This window comes from Muntiacus reevesi, chromosome 3 (genome assembly GCF_963930625.1).
Source record: "Muntiacus reevesi chromosome 3, mMunRee1.1, whole genome shotgun sequence".
In the NCBI taxonomy this organism is placed as follows: domain Eukaryota; kingdom Metazoa; phylum Chordata; class Mammalia; order Artiodactyla; family Cervidae; genus Muntiacus; species Muntiacus reevesi.
Window position 1 is genome coordinate 123,251,628 of NC_089251.1, and position 19,405 is coordinate 123,271,032.

The following is a 19,405-nucleotide window of genomic DNA, read 5'->3' on the forward strand; positions in this document are numbered from 1 at the left end:
GCTTTTATCCTACAAAATTCCATTTGTTTCCTGTGTTTTTCTTCTTCATGACAAAATGAATAGCTATCTTCTCATATACCTATAGATATTTATATTTTATGATCAAAAATCTATTTTTAGATTTCTCCTAAATTCACATGTTCCTTCTCTGAAATTTGAACTCACGCTATTAAGTTGATGACCCATATGATATGTGATATGGCAATATCACCAAAGCTTTTAGTTACATTTAAGTCTGAGGAAGCTATTGTTCTGCCTCGCCTGGCTAATGTTCTGGAAGCATCCTTTTCCCAATACATATATCATTCATCCTGTTCCAATTTTAACTTGTGCATGACAGTCAGAGACCCCAGGCAAAATTCACGCTAATTGCTTTCCAAGATGACTATCAGAGTTGAAAAGAACATTAAAGGATTGGTCTTTTCTTCAGAGTCCTAACACTCTTAAAGAATAGAAACCTGAAAACTACAGGCGTCTGCCTGATTGTTGTTTATTTCAGTTGACAGTTCTCTGTGAATCCACCATGTCAATCAATCAGTTCAAAGCACATATATTCTGTATCTTTTAAAATGTTGTTTAATAATATTTATCTATTAATATTGCTGCAATCCACAAGGTTGCAGAGAGTCAGATAGGACTTAGCGACTAAACAACAAAAATTAACATTGCAAAATTGCATTTCAGATTTTATTTCAACTTGTGAATTTAAGATGTATTAGATTATAATTTTGTAACTCTTTCAACTTATATGGAAACATATACTACCCTGCCCAATGACTAGTTACTGTCTTCATCTTATGACATCAGATGCTTTATAATATTTACTCTCTCTACTGCCGTCCAATCATCTTTGCTACATTTTTATTCTCCATGTTACTTCCTATTTATTTTTTCCAGTAGTCTAAAATCTTTTTTGAAGCAAAAGGGGCATAAACTCTAAATTACTTCAACTTTATAAATGAAAACTGCTTTAGATGAGCCCCTAGGGTTTTTTGTTTTGTTTTGCTTTGTGTTTTTAAGAAATTTAGTACAGACGGTTGGAATTGTCAGGGTTGCTGCATTGTACAGCCCTGAAAAGCACCATTCACTTCTCCATCATCCATGTGAAGAATGTTCCCTGGGGTGTACCACATACTGTTCCCTTGTTTTGTGCGAAGGGCTGCTTACACTGTCTCACAGAGATATCTGCAGTTATGGTTTTCTAAGGGATAATTGCATAAAAACAGTTTCTAGAGCCATGAGGACTTACCATTCAGGGGATTACTCTCTTTCTTACCTGAGCTGTGGTTTCCTGCTAGTAATGTGGGGCTCACGGAGCATCTTCCCAGTCTGCTGGTGACCACAGGTGGTCCAGGGGTCCCATCCCATTCCTGAGCTTTGATAGGCTCTCTGGAGGACGATGCCCCATGATGGCCTCTCTCTTTGCTGTCCAACTTTGGTATTGGCTCCGTGCTGTGGCTCCGAACCTTCAGGTCCTCTGTGGATTCTGTGTATCAACCAGAATTATACACTCTTAAACAAAAGTCACATCCTCCCCAGATTCCTTTAAAAATTAAAGAATATTTAATTTTTTTAATTTCTAGAAAATATTTAATATTTTATAAAATATTTTAACGTATTTTTGGAAACTTAGGTGTGTTGGAGATGATAACATTTAAATAAATCAGGGACACATCACACAGGCCTGTTTTTCTCAGCTTTGCAGGTTATCATCAGTGAGAAACAGTTATACCTTCGGAATGGAGAACCTCAATGAACCTTGAGTATTCTTCAGTAACTGCTCCCTGGTGCAAATCTTCAAGGAAACTTCATAAAAAGCACTTTTACACTCCTCTTTACGTTCTCATCTTCCATTCATTCTGCTACCCCCCTGGGACATAAATTCAGCCCAGCCACTCTACTACAAGTACTTTTGCTAAAATCACCTAGTGCCTTTTAGTTGGCAAATTTAGAAGACACTTCTAAGCCACTACTCTCTTTAAGTCATTACAATAAGACAGTAATCAGATTAATCTCTGTTTGCTCTCTTATTGATAATTTCAATTCTCTTGGCGTCACTAATGGCCATTTTTCTGTGGTGTGTTATCTAACACCTTTTCTGTGTCATTCACACCTTCTCTTCCTCCAAGTGTCCCTTCCATTTGGGTTGTATTGACTAAAAAATACAGTCACAATCTGAAAGAATATATTCTTTCTGTGATTTCATCCTCCAGGATTCTACTAGCAATTGTCTGGTGGCTGGTGGTTTCTAAATAGTTTATGGGAAGGCTGGACCATTCTCCTGAGCTGTAGACTTATTTATCCAACTGCCTACTGGATGACTCCATCTGGATGTCCCTTAGATTAAAACAAATTTAACATTTCACATACTGTGCTGAAACCATTTCTAACTAAACTAATGATTCCTTCTGTTCTGCTAACCATCTAAGTTAGAAACTTATCTATCTCTTTTTTAACTGCTACTCTCCAATCCATCAGTCTGCAAATTCTACAGATTTTATTTGTGAATATCTTGTTTTACCTTCTTTTGCTCTTTCTATCATGTCTATCTCAGCTGCTCTGGTTCAAGCTCTAATCATCACCAAACTTACCTCCTTGATTGACTTCTCAAAAAATAAGCTCCATATACTGCCAAAGTGATCTGTCCAAAATGCAAATTTGATCAAGTGTTTTTTCAGGGACTAGATGTGATAGCCATTCTGTAAGTCATATACATTAGTATTTAAAAGCACATATAGTTTGGAATTAACAGATACACACTATATAGTACTATAATATTATACAAATTATATGCATTGTATATAAAATATATACCAACAAGGATGTGCCAGATAGCACAGGGAATTATATCAATATTTTGTAATAATCTATAAAGGAAGACACTCTGAAAAGAATATATATGAATAGATAGATAGACAGATATTATATATGCATGGCTCCCCTGATGGTCCACTGGTAAAAAACCTGCCTGCCAATGCAGGAGACGTGGGTTTGATCCCTGGGTTGGGAAGATCCCCTGGAGAAGGACATGGAAACCCACTCCAGTATTCTGGCCTGGGAAACCCCATGGGCAGAGGAGCCTGGTGAGCTACAGTCCACCATGGGGTTGCAAAAGAGTCAGACACGACTTAGCGACTAGACAACAACAAATATAGAGATACATATATATAATATAACATATATATACATAGAAATGCATATAAACATTTCTATACATATACATTTCTATATGTATACATATACATTTCTATACATATGTATTTCTACATATAGAAATGCATGTACATATATAAATGTATATATGCATATAAATTATACATACATATATAAATTTCTATGTATAGAATGTATATACATATATAAAACTGAATGACTTTGCTGTACATCTAAAACTAACACAACACTGTAAATAAACTACTCTTCAATTTTTAAAAAAATAGCCTATGGAAGACTTTTTTTTTTGGAAAACTTTTTTTAAAAATATAATCACTTCCTAATTTTTAAAAGAGCACATGTAGTAAATAAATATGCTTTAGGAGTGATACCAGCTTGCTACATTCAGAATAACATTATTTCAGAGAACTGATGTGATAGTCATTCTGTAGTGCACAGAGATAAGTATTAAAAAGACAAAAAACAAAAACAAAAAAATGCAAATCTATTCATAATGTATCCTTGGCTAAAATCCTTCCAGAAGCTTCCTGTTACAGAAGTATGTCTAAGCTCCCCGTGACCCACATGATTCTCCATCTCACTTTTTTGTCTATTTAACTTTTTCACTTCCTACTTGAACACTATATTCAAGAAACATCGATAAATTAGCTGTAGCTTCTTCCTCTCTACTTCTTCTCCGACGAAAGCAATGCTGGTTTCTATAGCTACTATCTCCTACCTCACCTGCATTGAAAACCCTTATATCCCTTCCTTTCATTGGAGAGCTCTTTCCTCAGTCATCTTTACTGTTTAAGTATCCTTTGAAGCCACCCTACCCCAGACATAGCCCATGGTGGGATAACATCTCTGTACTGACATTGTCTTGTATCATTTTTTCTGTGTACTTGCTCTTCTTAAAAGGCCCCGAGTTCTTTAAAGGCAGGATCTGAGTGTTGATTTTTGTTTTTTTTTCCATTGGTGCCTCTAGCTCTTAGCATATTGCTCAGTGGGTATGTAACTAACTCATTTATGGAGTGGTTTTCCTAAATCCTCTGGCATCTTTCCAATGTGTGTAGGAAATACAACATTCCTAATGGAACAAGGGGATCCGGTGAGTGATACAAATGTATTCAAGTGGCACAGAGCTAATGGTATTTTCAAAAATCTAATTACCTGACAATCATAAGCTGTAAAATTTGCCAGGTTGAAAGTTTAATCCAAATAAAGAATCTTTGAGAAAGACTATAGTGAACAGTGACAGAATAGGTTCAGAGAATCTGTATTTTGTTTTCTTGGCATGTAAGTTCAAACACTCATCATCTTCCAGCAGTGTGATAAGACAAATGTCACACTTTGGTTCCCTGTTATTTGAATCTGTGGGGCAGAGATGGAATAGTTTGTAATTTAGTAAGCAGCTGGGAGAGGGATCTGAGAGGCCCAGCTGGAATCCTTAACCACTGTGGCCACATGGCTGGTGACCCATGACACGGAGCCCTGGGCTTTTTCTTTTGGAGCTCTGCTTTGCTTAACTACAAAATGGACATAAGACCAGCCCTGCCTAACTTTCCCAAATTAATTTGAAGGATCTAATCATATCCTACGTTTTTAATATTTTAAAAATGAAACAGGGCCACACAGGTAAAAAGCTGTATTCATTTAAAAAAAACTGTGGCAATTCGTCCTTCATGAATTTATTTATTTTCTGTTTGTTTTGGGTAATCATTGAGAGACTGAAGATACAGATGTAAACTTGCCAGACCACATATAAAAATATCTACAATATTTTCTACAAAATATCTACAAAAAATTATCTACAATAATTAGTCTAGACAGCTAACCTGCAATGCATAAGTCAGACTTGCAGAGAATTTGAACTGCTATCTCTTGCAAACTGTAATAAGAATTGGCCCAAAACAGACAGGATTTGATTAAAAACTGTCAGCTTCCCCAGTTTTTATCCCTGCTTTTAACATAGGACCAAACAGAGAAAGTCAGATATGTTCCCCTAACAATAACATATGATACCCTGCTTCTGGGCTTCCCAGATGGTTCAGTGGTAAATATCCACCAGCCAATGCAAGAGACATGGGTTTGATCCCTGGGTCGGGAAGATCCCCTGCAGAAGGAAATGGCAACCCATTCCAGTATTCTTGCCTGGGAAATCCCATGGAGAGAGGAGTCTGGCGGGCTATAGTCCAGGGGGTCACAAAAAGTAGGACAGGACTTGGCAACGAAACAACAACCCTGTTTCTAGGTTAGGTTGCCTGCAACTCGCCTATGCCAACTGCCTCCACTGGGGGCATACCTGAAGCAATCCCTTTTTCCCACTACAAAGTGTTGCACTTTCTCCCTTCCTTGAGTCTCTGCCAATCCTGGTGGCTGACTGCCTTGCTACAGCAAAGTCTGAATAAATAGCCCATGTGTTCTCATTTGTCTGGTCTTCACTAATTTCCACATTACTGTAATCCCTTACAGCATCAAGATGCTATGCAGTTGTATAAACACTTGTCAAAAATATAATTCTATGAGACAGAACCTAAACCAGGAGGGCAGTTCCATAAAACAGCCTCAGAAAAATCCTTGGACCCATATATAAGCTTCAGTCCCAGTCATACTGAAATCAAATATAAGAAAAAATATTTTCAAACTAATACATCCCAGCAATTAATTACAGCAAGACAATTTAACTGACAATTGCTATTCTGTGCCCTGAGTCAAATGGAATAAAACGAGTATCAGAAAAGAACATCCTAGACTATTTCCAAGCTGTTTATTCACAGTTTCAAAGAAAATGTGACTCTGGCTTCCAAATGTCACAGCCTCAGAACCTAATGACCCATCTGTTTGAACTCACTTTCTCTTCCAGATTTCAAACTTAACGTTGAGATGTTTGCCTTATTATCACTTTCTAGGTTTTATTCCCCTGCCATCATTAAGCAGTTAAAACTTTTTCTTTTCTCTTTCTCTCATGCGGCGCACGCGCGCGCGCGCGCACACACACACACACACACACACACACACACACACACACACAGAGTCTTCCACCACTGGAATTGAAACTAACCAAACTTAAAAAAAAAAAAAAATGCTCTAATTCATCATTGGGTTCAATACTGTTCCTACAGGTTTGGACACTATTTTAAATATGAAAGGCTGAGGATGTGTGTCAAGCCTCTCCCCCTACACCAGTTTCTTTGTTCTCATTCAAATTACTTACAGGCACCAGGGAAGGGTCACTTTGGTCTCAAACCTCAACTAAATAAAAGTCCAATACAACTTTGGGAACAAAAAGGGTTTTTTTCTTTCTTTTCTCCTTTCTTTTGTTTTCAGGTCCCAGAGGTTAGACTTCAGTGAATTTTGGCAGGTATATTTAGGGAAACCTGAACAAGAAACTTGCAGAAATCATATTATTCAGCCGTGTGCCCCTGTACATTCACATCTAAGTAGAAGGCAAATCTGAAAAATCAGTAGGAAAATCATAAATGTATTATTGAACCTTTTACTGGTGAGTAAACCAGGTTTGCCATGGATGTTCAAGAACAGCTTCCTACAAAATGCATTTCCTAAATAAAATAAAAACAAATCTTTAAAATAGCTGTTGAACAGAGACAAATGGAAAGTAGACAATTAGACTAAGGAATACTGAAACCCAAAGGAATAAGGATGTGTTTATCCATATCCATATCTCTCAATGTTTTCTTAATACCTATTGAAAACACAATTGATTTTAGTAACAATCTTTCCTAAACAAAATGAATCTTAGGTACCGTGGTACATTTTCATGTGGAACCTAGGTTCTTTCAGTGATCACAGTTAAGCTCCAGCATGTAGCAAGAAGTCAACCACAAAGAAATTGCTCATCTTCTACCATGGGGTGCTGACTATTGATCTAAACATCTGATTTTCATACTGAAATCTCATCTTGCTATATAAAAGCATATATTAATGCATTGCATTGGTCTTTCAGACTATGTGTTTTACATATTATTGTCTTAAACGTTTTACAGTGTTTTGGTTGAAGACTGATAAATAAGGTTAAAAGATCAGGAGTCATCAGTTCATGACCAACATGTTCTCTATAGGATGTCAATCCATCACTCTTCATGCTGCTAACTCTGAAGTCCTTTCTCAAAGTTTTCCCATTTCTCTGCTGTTTATGTTGTCTAATGGCAACCCACTCCGGTACTCTTGCCTGGAAAATTCCACGGATGGAGGAGCCTGGTAGGCTACAGTCCATGGGGTCGCAAAGAGTCGGACACGACTGAGTGACTTCACTTTAACTTTTACTTTATGTTGCCTCTGAGTCTATCTTTGTCTCTCCAGCTTCTAATTCAACCCTCTCTTTTCTGCCCTGGGCCACCTGCAGCCTCATGGCTTCCTGGATGGGTGTCAAGGCTTTCCCCCAGGTCTGCTGCCCACCAGACACTGAGTTTTCCCTGAATCTTTGTTCACTCTTTCTTATCAACATTCAGTCTCTCAACAGTGACACAGCACTAAAGATTCTTACAAATTTCCACTGCCTAAAAACCCCTTTGAGGCTCTAGAGACAAAGAAAACAATTTGTTCTGGTGGACCGTTACCTATGGCTGTCTGGGGAACCACAATGGGTTCAAATGGACAGTTTTGTCATCTCTCCAAAGTTGTTTTTTTAGGTTGGAAAGGTCATGTAATTACTAATATACACACATGATCTTCCCACCAGACCATAAACTTCTTAAGACTAAAGACTACATCTTTATGTTGGTACTCAATATCAAATAGACATCAATGAAAATCAAGGGGATGAATGAATGCATCCCTGTTTCTTCACTGAGGACAGTGAGCTTATTAGCGCTTAAGTCCCAGATGAAACCCTATCTTAGACCATGACTCAGCCTCCCCACCAACCTTTCCAAACTCAGCCAGCACGTGGACCATGGCAGGAACCAATAACCCTCACTGACAAACAAAAGTTAATTCCTGTAGCCAAAGTTATTATTTTTTTTGTTAACCTATAAATGTTTTTTATTGACTTGCTAATGATAGACCAGAAAATAAGTAATCTGTTTGGGAAAATGAATATTTATTTATAAATATGAGCAGTAAACACTGTTTTCTTGGGGAGACATAAGATTACTTTGACTTTTTTTTGCAATATTTAAAAAGATTAATTTACCTTGTCACTTAACTGCTTCCATGAACATCTACATGATTCAGATGACTTAGACAAGAGACTTTTAAATTTGTGGTTTGTGACTGCTATTGTACTCAAAATTTCACACTTTCATACAGGGATTCCTCAATACAAAATACCTACTTAATGTTGCTTGGAAATATAGGGAGCAAAGCTCATGATGCTGATGAGAATTCAAGTTTGCTATGGGCATAAAGAATGCTTTAGAATTATCCCCTTATATCAGTATAATCAAGATTGAAGTCTCTCCATTCTATTCCCACTGCTGAACCATGGAAATAATGAAAGGTGATAAAGGCAACTTAATTAAGCGGAAAAGACAACGCATTTGGACTCTAAAGGAAGCACTACACTAAACTGTATTATCAGATGTATATTAGATTCAGGCATCAAATTTCAGAGCTGAAAGAGATCCCAGAAATCCTAAATACAACAACTCATCAAAAGGGAGGTGTGAGTGTATGGAATTGCTGATGGCCATCTTACCTAGTAGGGAGGCATCCCAAGATGGTAGTGTTCCCATCTCATGGGAAAGCTTGACTCAACAGAAAACATATTTAAGTACTAGAAAGCTCCTATATGGAGCTCAAGTTGGCCTCTGTCCAAGCACCATCATTAGCTGGTTGTTGGTCATCCTGTTTCTGCAACAACTCAGAGAGCTAGTCTAGTTCTCTTCTTAAGTAAATATCTTTTAGAATCTAGAGCAAGGAGTCTGTCTCCCCTTAGTCACATCATATTCAGAATACAAATCCAGAACTCTCGCTCTCCCATTCTCTCTGTCCTGGACAATAACTGCATGTCACTGTGTCTTATAAAACTCTGGCGTCTGGAACTGATCAGAGCCAGACAGCCTGACATGTTTTAGCTAAGAGTCCAGGTGGGCTCTGGGATCCTCCCCTTGCCCTTCTATGATTCCACCTCCCAAGTCCCCAAGGAAAACAAGGCAAAGGCTCCTCTGTCTGCACAATGAAAGGGCACCGAGGAGCAGAGGTGAGTTTTAAATTTTTTATGACTGCTTCTCTCTCGTGTGAACTCTGTCATTTGGGGTCAGTTATGTCAATTCTAACATCTAAGGGATGCCTTCTATTCAAATATATGTAGACAGAAAGAATGATAATAGCTCAAGCAGCTAGAGAGAGATTCCATGGTTTTAAATAAAATCAGAAACAAAACCCATGGTTGTGTTAAGAAGAGTGGTAAAGTAAAAGCTTTTAATAAAATAGATGAGGCAGATCATTTAACAAGTAGGCTCCCCAGGTGGTGCCAGTAGTAAAGAATCTGCCTGTCAGTGCAGGAGTGGTTGGGAAGATCCCCTGGAGGAGGAAATGGCAACCCACTCTAGTGTTCTTGCCTGGGAGATTCCATGGACAGAGGAGCCTGGCAGGCTACAGTCCCTGGGGTCACAAAGAGTCAGACACGACTGAGCATACACACACACACCATTTAATAAAGTAATAAAACAGATGACACGCACAGAACTAAGAGAGACTATACAAAGAATCCTAATTATTTTAAACATCTAAAGACAGCTCAGAGCTTTTACAAAGCTTGCTCAAGGTCACACAAATGGCAACCAGTAAAGACCTGATGAAGCAACAGGTTTCTTGATCACTGCCCAGCAGGTAACTCTTACCCTAAGACACAGAAACTCACATACTGACTTATATTCAAAAGTTATTCTTTTATGGTTGCAAAGAATGGTACTTATTCATAGGGTAGAATAATAAATAGAATTTTAAAGGCTGTGTTTGGTCTTTAAAAACTTTCAAACAAATATCCACATGATTTAATTACTCTCTTTTCATCAAGAGATTTTCTCTACCTAAAAAGCCTTCAGTGAAGTCATCAGGCATAATGCAAATGTTGACAGATTTTAGTAACACTTTCTTTAAAAAATTCTAGCATTGCAGGCCAACGAGAGACAATTTCCTCAACATATGTAATCTAAGATTTACTTATTTATTTATGGCTCTGCTGGGTCTTCAATGCTGCTCAGGCTTTTCTCTAGTTGTGACAAGCGGGGAGTACTCTTTAGCAGTGGTGTGTGGACTTTTCATTGTGGTGGCTTCTCTCGTTGCAGCTCCTGGGCTCTAGAATACAGACTCAGTAGTTGTGGAACAGGGTTTGGTTGCTCCGTGGCATGTGGGATCTTCTCAGACCAGGGAATGAACCCATGACTCCTCCATTAGCAGGCAGATTCTCTACTACTGAGCCACCAGAGAAGCCCCCCAAATAACGTAATCTATGCTTTTGTTTATTCTTGTAATGCAGAAGTCAAATGGGCCTGTGGGCACAGACTAGTTAGATGCTGACCAAACTCTTCTCTCTGAGCACCTAGAAAAGTCACACTTTCCAGAATTTCTTGCAGTCAAGGAGAGCCATACAACTGAGATCTGGTCACTAGAATGTGGGTGGAAGCAACGTATGCCAGCTCCAGGTCTAGTCCTACTCCCCACAGAATCCTCATTCTCTTGTATCCCTCTCCTGCTGATTGGGATTTCTTTCTTTCTTTCTTTCTCTCTTCTTCTTTTTTTTTTTTTTTTTTTTTTTTTTGAGGTCCTGAGTGCTGGAAGAGCTACCAGAAGGAAAATTTCCAATAACCAGGGGGAAAATAGTCCATTTCCCACTGAACCCATTAATTCGTCATCACATGTCTGTGACATATGTTTTGTCCATGCCGTGAACAAGATCTAAGTCATACTTTACTAAGCCACTGAGGTTGTGGAGTTGCTTGCTGTAGCAGGTGAATTACTCTAATACAGATTTCAATGGGCAGTATTTCTCATTTTGTCTCCTGTAAAATATATTCTAAGTATAAAGTTCCTGGGGATTCCTCCAGGGCACAGTAGTTAGGACTCAGTGCTTTCAATGCTGGGGGCCCAGTTCAATCTCTGGTTGTGGAACTAAGATCACCCCACAAGCCACATGACGTGGCCAAAAATAAATAAACAAAAGGTCGTTCAGTTTCTAATGAGGGCAATGTTGTTATTGGCATACTGACAGAAAAAAGGAGGACAAAAAGGTGAGTTAAATTGCCAAATGTGGTATAGGTATTCAGCAAGCAATGCTTCTCTCTAAGCTCTAGTTATAATAAAACCACTTTATAAAACTGATAAATACATCCCTATTGAGTGCACAGTAAATGTCTTAAATACTATGGATTTGAACTCAGGTTTCTCTGAACTAACAGCCCACCAGTGCAGCTTTGCTTTCTTTTGCTTGAATTCCTATAAGGAGGATTATTTACCTTATTTAAAAAGAATCAATAATTTTCTTTTCAGAAATTTGGAGATTGAATAAATAGAAAATCCACCGATGATATTTGGGAGAAATCAGTTGTCAATCTAAATAGTACAGATTACAAACAACTCAGGGCCTTCCGGGTGGCGCTAGTAGTAAAGAATCCACCTGCCAATGCAGGAGACACAAGAGATTCAGATTCGATCCCTGAGTTGGAAAGATCCCCTGGAGGGGTGCATGGCAACCCATCCCAGTATTCTTGCCTGGAAAACACCATGGACAGAGGAGTCTGGCAGGCTACAGTCCATATAGGGTGGCAAGGAGTCAGACAGGAAGCATGCCCAAACAACTCAGCTTCTGATATCAACATTCAAGTAATGAAGAAGTTAACAGTAGTTTTCAGATGGAATGTAGATTGTATTAGTAAGCCATAGCTATTAAGAGATATTTATCAGTTACACTGAAACAAGTCAGAAAGTCAAAGAAAGAGCAATTTTTTAAGACTGGTTTGACCATTTCACTCTGAAATATTTTTTGGATTGCTTTGAAAAAAGTGTCAAGTAAAGTACATATTTTTTCCTCATTTTATTCGATCAATGATGAAATGTACATGTCTTGCTCCATCTGTATAGACATTTTCATGCCAGGCACTGTGACAGTGAGAGAAAAGGACAGTGAACTAAAACATCATATGACTTCTACTCATATGGGGCTCTCTACTCTGAGAGAGAGAGAGAGAGAGAGATAAATTACATGAACTAATGCAGGTGGTATTCGAGCTCTGGTATGAACAAGGAGAGATGGTGGAGCCTAATGAAAGGGCCTGACACCACATTTTCTTAGTAGAGTGATCAAGAAATCTTGATTGAATAGTGGTTCAACAAGTGGTAAAGGGGAGGATGAGGATGGGCTAGATGAGTGTTGTAGCCCAGGGTAAGCTAACTGTCCACTATTCATGCAAGTTGAAATAGGGAGGAAGGTCTGCATAGCTAGAGCAGAGAGGAGAAGAGGTGAGAGCTATTGCGTTGGCCAAAAGGTTTGCTTAGGTTTTTCCATAGATAGTATGGGAAACTTGAACAAACTCCTTGACCAACCCAGTACTAAGTGAGGTGGAGAGAGAGACTTGGATCAGATATGCAAGATCTCCTCGGGGAAAGAGTTTCATCGCAAATTCTGAGAGCAAAGGAAAAGAGTTGAATGTTTTTTTATAGGGATAGACAATATGTATGTGTGTGTGTATATATATATATATATACAAAAAATATTATTCTAGTTGGAGCTTAGAGGTGGGACTGATGCTTAGCCTTCTAATTAATTCTTTGTCCTTGATTAAAAAAATCTGAAGAGGGAAATTTCATGGAAATTAGGGTTTTGAGTGGTTCTTGCCAGATATTTCCTTATGTGATATAATGTTACCCTAGCCTAGATTTCACTTCCGTCTACAACATATTCTAAAAATTTGCTTCTAGCTCAGCTCCTCCTCTCTCTGCATCCCAACACCAACCAACTTGCTGAAACCTCAAACTCCGTCAACAAATGTGTTCACACGGGTGAAACACAAATTCTGCATGTAATACCTACAACTCTTAAGACTGTAGGTATTATTAATAAAATGTTTCTACAGTTAAATAAGTTGGGAAAATGCTGGGCTAAACATTGTTAAATAGCTTTGCTCTCCCAAGATTTCTTCAAGTCTTTTATCAAATTTTTGTACATTGTCCCTATCTAGGAGGCTGGTATAATCTGCAGTTTCTTAAACTTATGAAAAACTTAAACTCTGGTATATAATTGAAATTTCCAGTTATTTACTATTTTCCATCTCTCTTCTACTCCCACAGCTACAAACCGGGACTGTGCCCTCCTCTGTTGTTGTTGTTCAGTTGTTAAGTCCTGCCTGACTCTTTGCAACCCGACGGACTGTAGCATGCCAGCCCTCCCTGCCCTTCACCAACACCTGGAGTTTGTTCAGACCATGTCCATTGAGTTGGTGATACCATCCAACCATCTCATCCTCTGTCATCCCCTTTTCCTCCTACCTTCAATTTTTCCCAGCATCAGGGTCTTCTCCAATGCCCTCTCCTGACCTCAATTCATTTGTTGAAGCTTAACACAGAATGTGTCCATCTTTGGAGATTCAGTCTTTAAATAGGTAATTAAGGTAATGAGGTCATAAGGGTGGGATCCCAATCCAGTATGACTGGGATCTTTGTAAGAAGAGGAACAGACACCAGGGATGCATACCTACAGGGAAAAAGCCACGAGAGGACAGTCAGAAGGTGGCCGTCTGCAAGCCTAGGAGAGAGGCCTCAGGAGAAACCAAACCTCTTGATACTTTGAGCTTGGACTTCTAGCCTCTAGAACTCTGAGAAATAAGCTTCTGTTGTTTACAAGTCTCCCTACCTGTAATATTTTGTCATGCCCTAGAAGACTAACATACAGACTGTACATGAAATCTTGATCTAGTTCCATCACTCTCTGGAATTTTCTTAGGGTAGGGAGAGATTTGAAGAAATTAGTGGAAGAAAACAGATGTTTGTTGAGTAACTGCTCTGTGATTACATAATTCTCATTTTACTGATGAAGAAACCAGTACACACTGGTAAATAATAAAGTTGAGATGTGATTCCCAATCTGTCTGACTCTAAATACTGTCTTGACTCCCAGTATGGCACATTCTCTTTCTGAGATCTTCTTTATTTTTAAAATGTGAGTATCATGCTGTTCCCTTACTCTGGGCTAGAGAAGAGAAATGATGTGCATAGACCAGCTCTCAGAAATGACTGTTTTAGGCATTTCTCTTCAGTCAATGCTGTGGTCTGCTTTGTTCAATGAGAATTATTCATGAAGGCAATCACTGTCTTTCTTGTCTGCCACAGAGGAAGTGTGGGCTGTGAATATGATCAGTAGAAGCCCATATTTATCAGTCACCCATAAAACCCTGGTCAGTATAATAATAGGTTTCCCAAGGAGCTCAGTGGTTTAAAAAAAAATTCCTCCTGCCAATGCAGAAGACGTGAGTTTGAGCCCAAGGTTGGAAAGATCCCTTGGCGGAGGAAATGGCAACCCACTCCAGTATTCTTGCTTGGGCTATCCCATGAACAGAAAAGACTGGTGGATGATAGTTCATAGGGTTGCAAAGAGTTGTATGTGACTGAGCAACTGAGCATGCACGCATTATACAACATAAATTCACTTTTAAGGACATTTCCAAATCTCAAATACCATCATGTAATTAACATTTTAATATCATTGAGTTCTATGTCTTTTATTTGGAGCAGATTTAAATAAAGACAGTGTCACCCTTAGCCCTGGGCAACTGGGGCCCCTGTACCTGGGCATTACTCCTTAGAGGATCTGATTCTGATTCTCCTCCTGCTGCACTCTCACCATAGGGCAAGGGGTCCAGGAGGCTAACAGCCTGTGTCCATCCAGACCCTGCAACCTCCCCTTCTAGAACTTTCCTCACACACCTTGAACCCCTGAAGTTCCTGTGTTAATAGCCCCAAACTGGCTCTCAGGCTTTTTCCCTGGGTCTATCCTCCCCAAAACTGATTCTGTCTAACAACAAACTTTCAGTCTGACAAAATAGCACAAGCAAATGCTTTCAACAAACGGTAGACAGGAACAGTGTTTCGGGTTCTATAATAAGTTTAATCTGCCTAGCGAGGCCTTATATTAGAAAAGAATGGGGTCTGAATTTACATAGAAAAGAAGAAGGAGGGTTTTGAGTGACAGCCTTTGAGTTTGTATTTCTTTCTGAGGAGAAGAGTAATAGTGATGCCATCAGTATTAAAGGAAGATTCTCCAGGAGAAGTGTGCAAGAACCAGGAGAACAATGTGTAAGGAGTTCCCTCAGGTCAGTGGCTTATAATCAGCACCATCTTATCTCTCACACAGGAAATCCCCAGAACTCCAGAGATCACTATCTTAGCATTCTGATGTCACCAACTTCTTAAACATCTTTTTCACTGAATTGTACAGACATAGATACAAACATGCAGAAACATAAACTATTCCATTGCCTATTTTTTATAAACAATTTTTAGAGTTTGCATCCAACGCAGATGAATTTGTGACTATCTACCAGATGAAGATCATTTTTTAATTCAAAATATATCATCTGTTCAATGACAAGATAATCACTTTTTTTTTAAATCAACCTCATTGTCTGCTCTTAATCTGATGTCAAGATATAAAGAGAGAAACGCCAGACAAGGTTACTTTGAGATTTCATTAAATAACTACTCTGAACCCAGAGTCAATCCTCTGCATATTAAAAATGAAACATAATTACGGAAAGTGTCCTTATTGTTCAACAATCCTTTTTACTTCAGAATAGTGCATAAAATGCAAATGTCTCCCTATAATTTACTACATTAAATATTTATGCCCACAGCTCTCTACAGCACCCATACTGTCAATGGAGGTCTTTCCATTCTTTCCCATTTAAAATCTGACAGGACTGCAGCTCAGCTTAGTTCCCTCTACATCCAGTTCTTCACATATTGGATAGAGAAGCTACCAGTAAAATCTCTTAGAGGACAAAGGGAATACTAAAATAATTTGACAATTCTAAAATACAGAGTTCTAGGGTTATAAAATCTTTAAACCTGGATCAGCCACAGATTTTGGCTTAGGGTGCTTTAAGCTATCTCTATCTTTGGCAAATTCCAAAATCATATGCAGTTATAGAAGATCTGACACCAGTGTCATGCTTAAGTGGGACACAAGGCAGCGAATTACCATAAAGCTAACAATCTAAAAAAGAATCTTCTTGAAGAAAGGAGGCCACAGGGACACGAACATATGTTAGCTTTACATTTTTCTCCTCCTACTGTCCTAGTCACAGCCATGCTGAATAGAGGTTGGCATAGAACAGAGATCTGTGGATTTAATTATTTGGGAAACTTGGCCTAGGAAATGGTTCTGCCATCATCAAGGTGACCCTAGGCATGCTATTTTACTTTCCCTGCTTCTATGAACTCATGTCTCAAATACAGGATTTAGACCACAGCATTTCTAAGATGCCCTCTGAATCTGAAATTCAATGGAAAAAAAAGAGTCCAAAATCATGCACTTGTCTCCTCAGTTTAAAGTGAAATAGGGTTGAAGTGCACCGAAATACATTACAAAAATGCTATTTGATGATAATGACCCACTATTGAAGAACAGTATTCTTAAAATATGATCTGGGTATGTTTTAAAGAGATTTTTCAAATTAATTAATGATACCTTAGTATACAACAAAAGAAGGGAGGTCTTACATACAAAATATCCTTAGGTCCTACTGACAGCATGAAGAATCGCACAGCCAAAATGTGGAAGAAATGATGCCAAGTCCAATCAGAAGTAACAATGGGAAGAGTAGAATAAAGAAACCATGGCTATAATTTGAATTGCCCTTTATGAGATATTCAAGAGGATGTGGCTTTGTAAGCAGAACCGCTGCTCATTAAGACCACTGGGAGAAAGTAGACCAGTTACCTACTAGATGCAATGAATCCACATTCACTTTTTCTGGTACAAGAAAGAAAAATGTGAAATTCTATTCATGCATCTACCATTTTTGTTTCTATTTTTTAAGTGGTTAGGTCACAATAACCCTTTGAACAATAGAAAAAATGAATGACTAGCAAGATCCAAGCCATACTCTGTTACCAGACACAAGAAGATTGGGAGGACTTTTGTAATATAGAACATTTTTATGTGTCCTTGAGACTGAGTTAACGTGCACAGGAAATTACTATTAGACATTTGGGAAGTTCCTGTTACATGGGTTATTACCACATTTTTAGAGAAATGGTCTGAATGTTGTTGGAAGATATAAAATCTATACTAATAATGCAGTGCCTGGATTCATACCAGCAATTTGGAAACCAAGTACAGAGGGTTCATAGCTCTTAATGTCATGATCTGGGAAGTCTCAGCCAAAGCATTTTACAGTGTAAACAGAGTTGTCTTTGGGATTATGAGACCCTGGGTACCAGTTCAAACTAAGTCCCTAATTAACTGTGAGGCCTTGAGCAGATCACTTTCCCCTCTGAGCCTATTTGCTTGTCTTTAAATGAGGCATCTAAACTCAGGGATCGTCAGGTTTAGGAGTCTATTGATAAATACAGAATACTCTCTATACTGCAGGTTTCAACCCTGACTGTCTGTTGGACACTCTTGGAAAGACTTCAAAAAGTATCCATGCCTGGGCTACAATTAAATCATCACTGAGTGTGGGGCCAAGAACTTAATCATTTTTAAAAGCTCCCCAAGAGTTTTAAAAGTAAAACTGGGGTTCAAAATCACTATTCTATACTTAACTGAATGTTTGTTTGTTTTTAAAGCAACATTTAATATACCTTCCATTATTCTTTTTGTGAGTTCCCAGGTGGCTCAGTGGTAAGGAATTGGCCTGCTGATACAGGAGACGCAGGTTCGGTCCCTGGGTAGGAGAGATCCCCTGGAGAAGGAAATGGCAACCAACTCCAGTATTCTTGCCTGGATTATCCCATGGACAAAGGAGCCTGGCGGGCTACAGTCCATGGGGTTGCAAAGAGTCAGACATGACTAAGGGAGAAAACAGCAGCAGCTGCATTCTTTTTGTAGACTAGTTTGGTCCTTTATTTCCCCAGTTTCGCCTATTTCGACTGAAAGCATTTTCATTATCCTTCTTTACCCAAGAGAAATGAAAAAGAGCTGGAAAAAAGACACTCATCTTTTTTACATTTATTAGAATTCTTTGGAAAAAATTTGTAGGTGGAGAAAACCATTTGATCATGTCAAGTTTTTAGATGATTCTTATTTTTTTAAATATCTTTCTTCTGTCATTTCTTTCCTTTTCTTTCTTTCGGTTATGATTATTTCCTGTCTTCATAAATAAGGAAAGATTGAATTGCCAAAGCTAACAACAACACATACAAGCAACCAGCAAGTGGGTGAGAATTTGTTGCTGAATTTTTATTCCTTTACTTGACTTTTTCAGCTAGGCTGCCTTATAAATGACACAGAAACCAGCAATTTAAGGAATACAACCAACTTTTTATATCACCCACTGAACAATATTAAAAGATTAAAAAGTAATCAATCGAAGATATCCAAAACCATCACAACCTACTTCACAGGGTTTTCTGTTTTCTATAATTTTTTTTCTTAAAGATCATAGTTCCCTTTTTTTTTATTTTTGAAGGAGATACAAGCTTTTTCACTAGTAGGTGGGAGGTGTGTGGGTAGCCGAATATATGCACAGGTGCAAATGACTTTAATTAAGACTCAAATCATTTTAACAGGCAGATGGAAAAATGCTTCAGTCTTCTTTTAAAGTAACAGAAGCATTCAGGCACTAAAAATATTAACGCATGGGAAGAGAAAAATATAATTTCTATTTTTCCTGAAAGGTATAATTCTGAAAATACATTCATAAATATTTCTGAAGCAAATATTAGATGGTATGACTAATCATCTCTTCATCAAAAAACATAATAATAATAATTAATTTCTATCAAAATAAATGCAAAAGGATATTGTTGAAACCACAGCTACTAATAGTCATACTTGGGGGATTAAAGGAGTTAGCTATTAGTTTCAAAAGAAGAGCATGGTAGGAATAGCAATCTTCTTAAGGACAATATATGATGGCTACAGAAATGAATGCATATTGTACATTCTTGATTTTAAATCACAGAGTCTTTAGATAAACACACAGAGAGAGATTGTGTTTGGGAAACATTGTTGGATAATCTTGCATTGTTCATCGTACTCTCGATGAAAATATACATAATTTGAAAAGAGAAAAAAAAACTTGTTTGGGGATATTATCAGTTATCTAGGTTTGGTTTTCCCCCCTAAAAT

General features: G+C 38.1%; 1 protein-coding gene across 1 annotated transcript in view; it reads right to left on the reverse strand.

The window, feature by feature from the left end:
• The window catches only part of NYAP2 (neuronal tyrosine-phosphorylated phosphoinositide-3-kinase adaptor 2), a 288,126-nt gene that overhangs the window by 69,907 nt on the left and 198,814 nt on the right, over positions 1 to 19,405 (reverse strand). Inside the window, exon 4 of the mRNA XM_065927627.1 lies at positions 1,277 to 1,486. Within this exon, the coding sequence (XP_065783699.1) occupies positions 1,277 to 1,486 (210 nt within the window). The remainder of the gene's footprint in view (positions 1 to 1,276; positions 1,487 to 19,405) is intronic.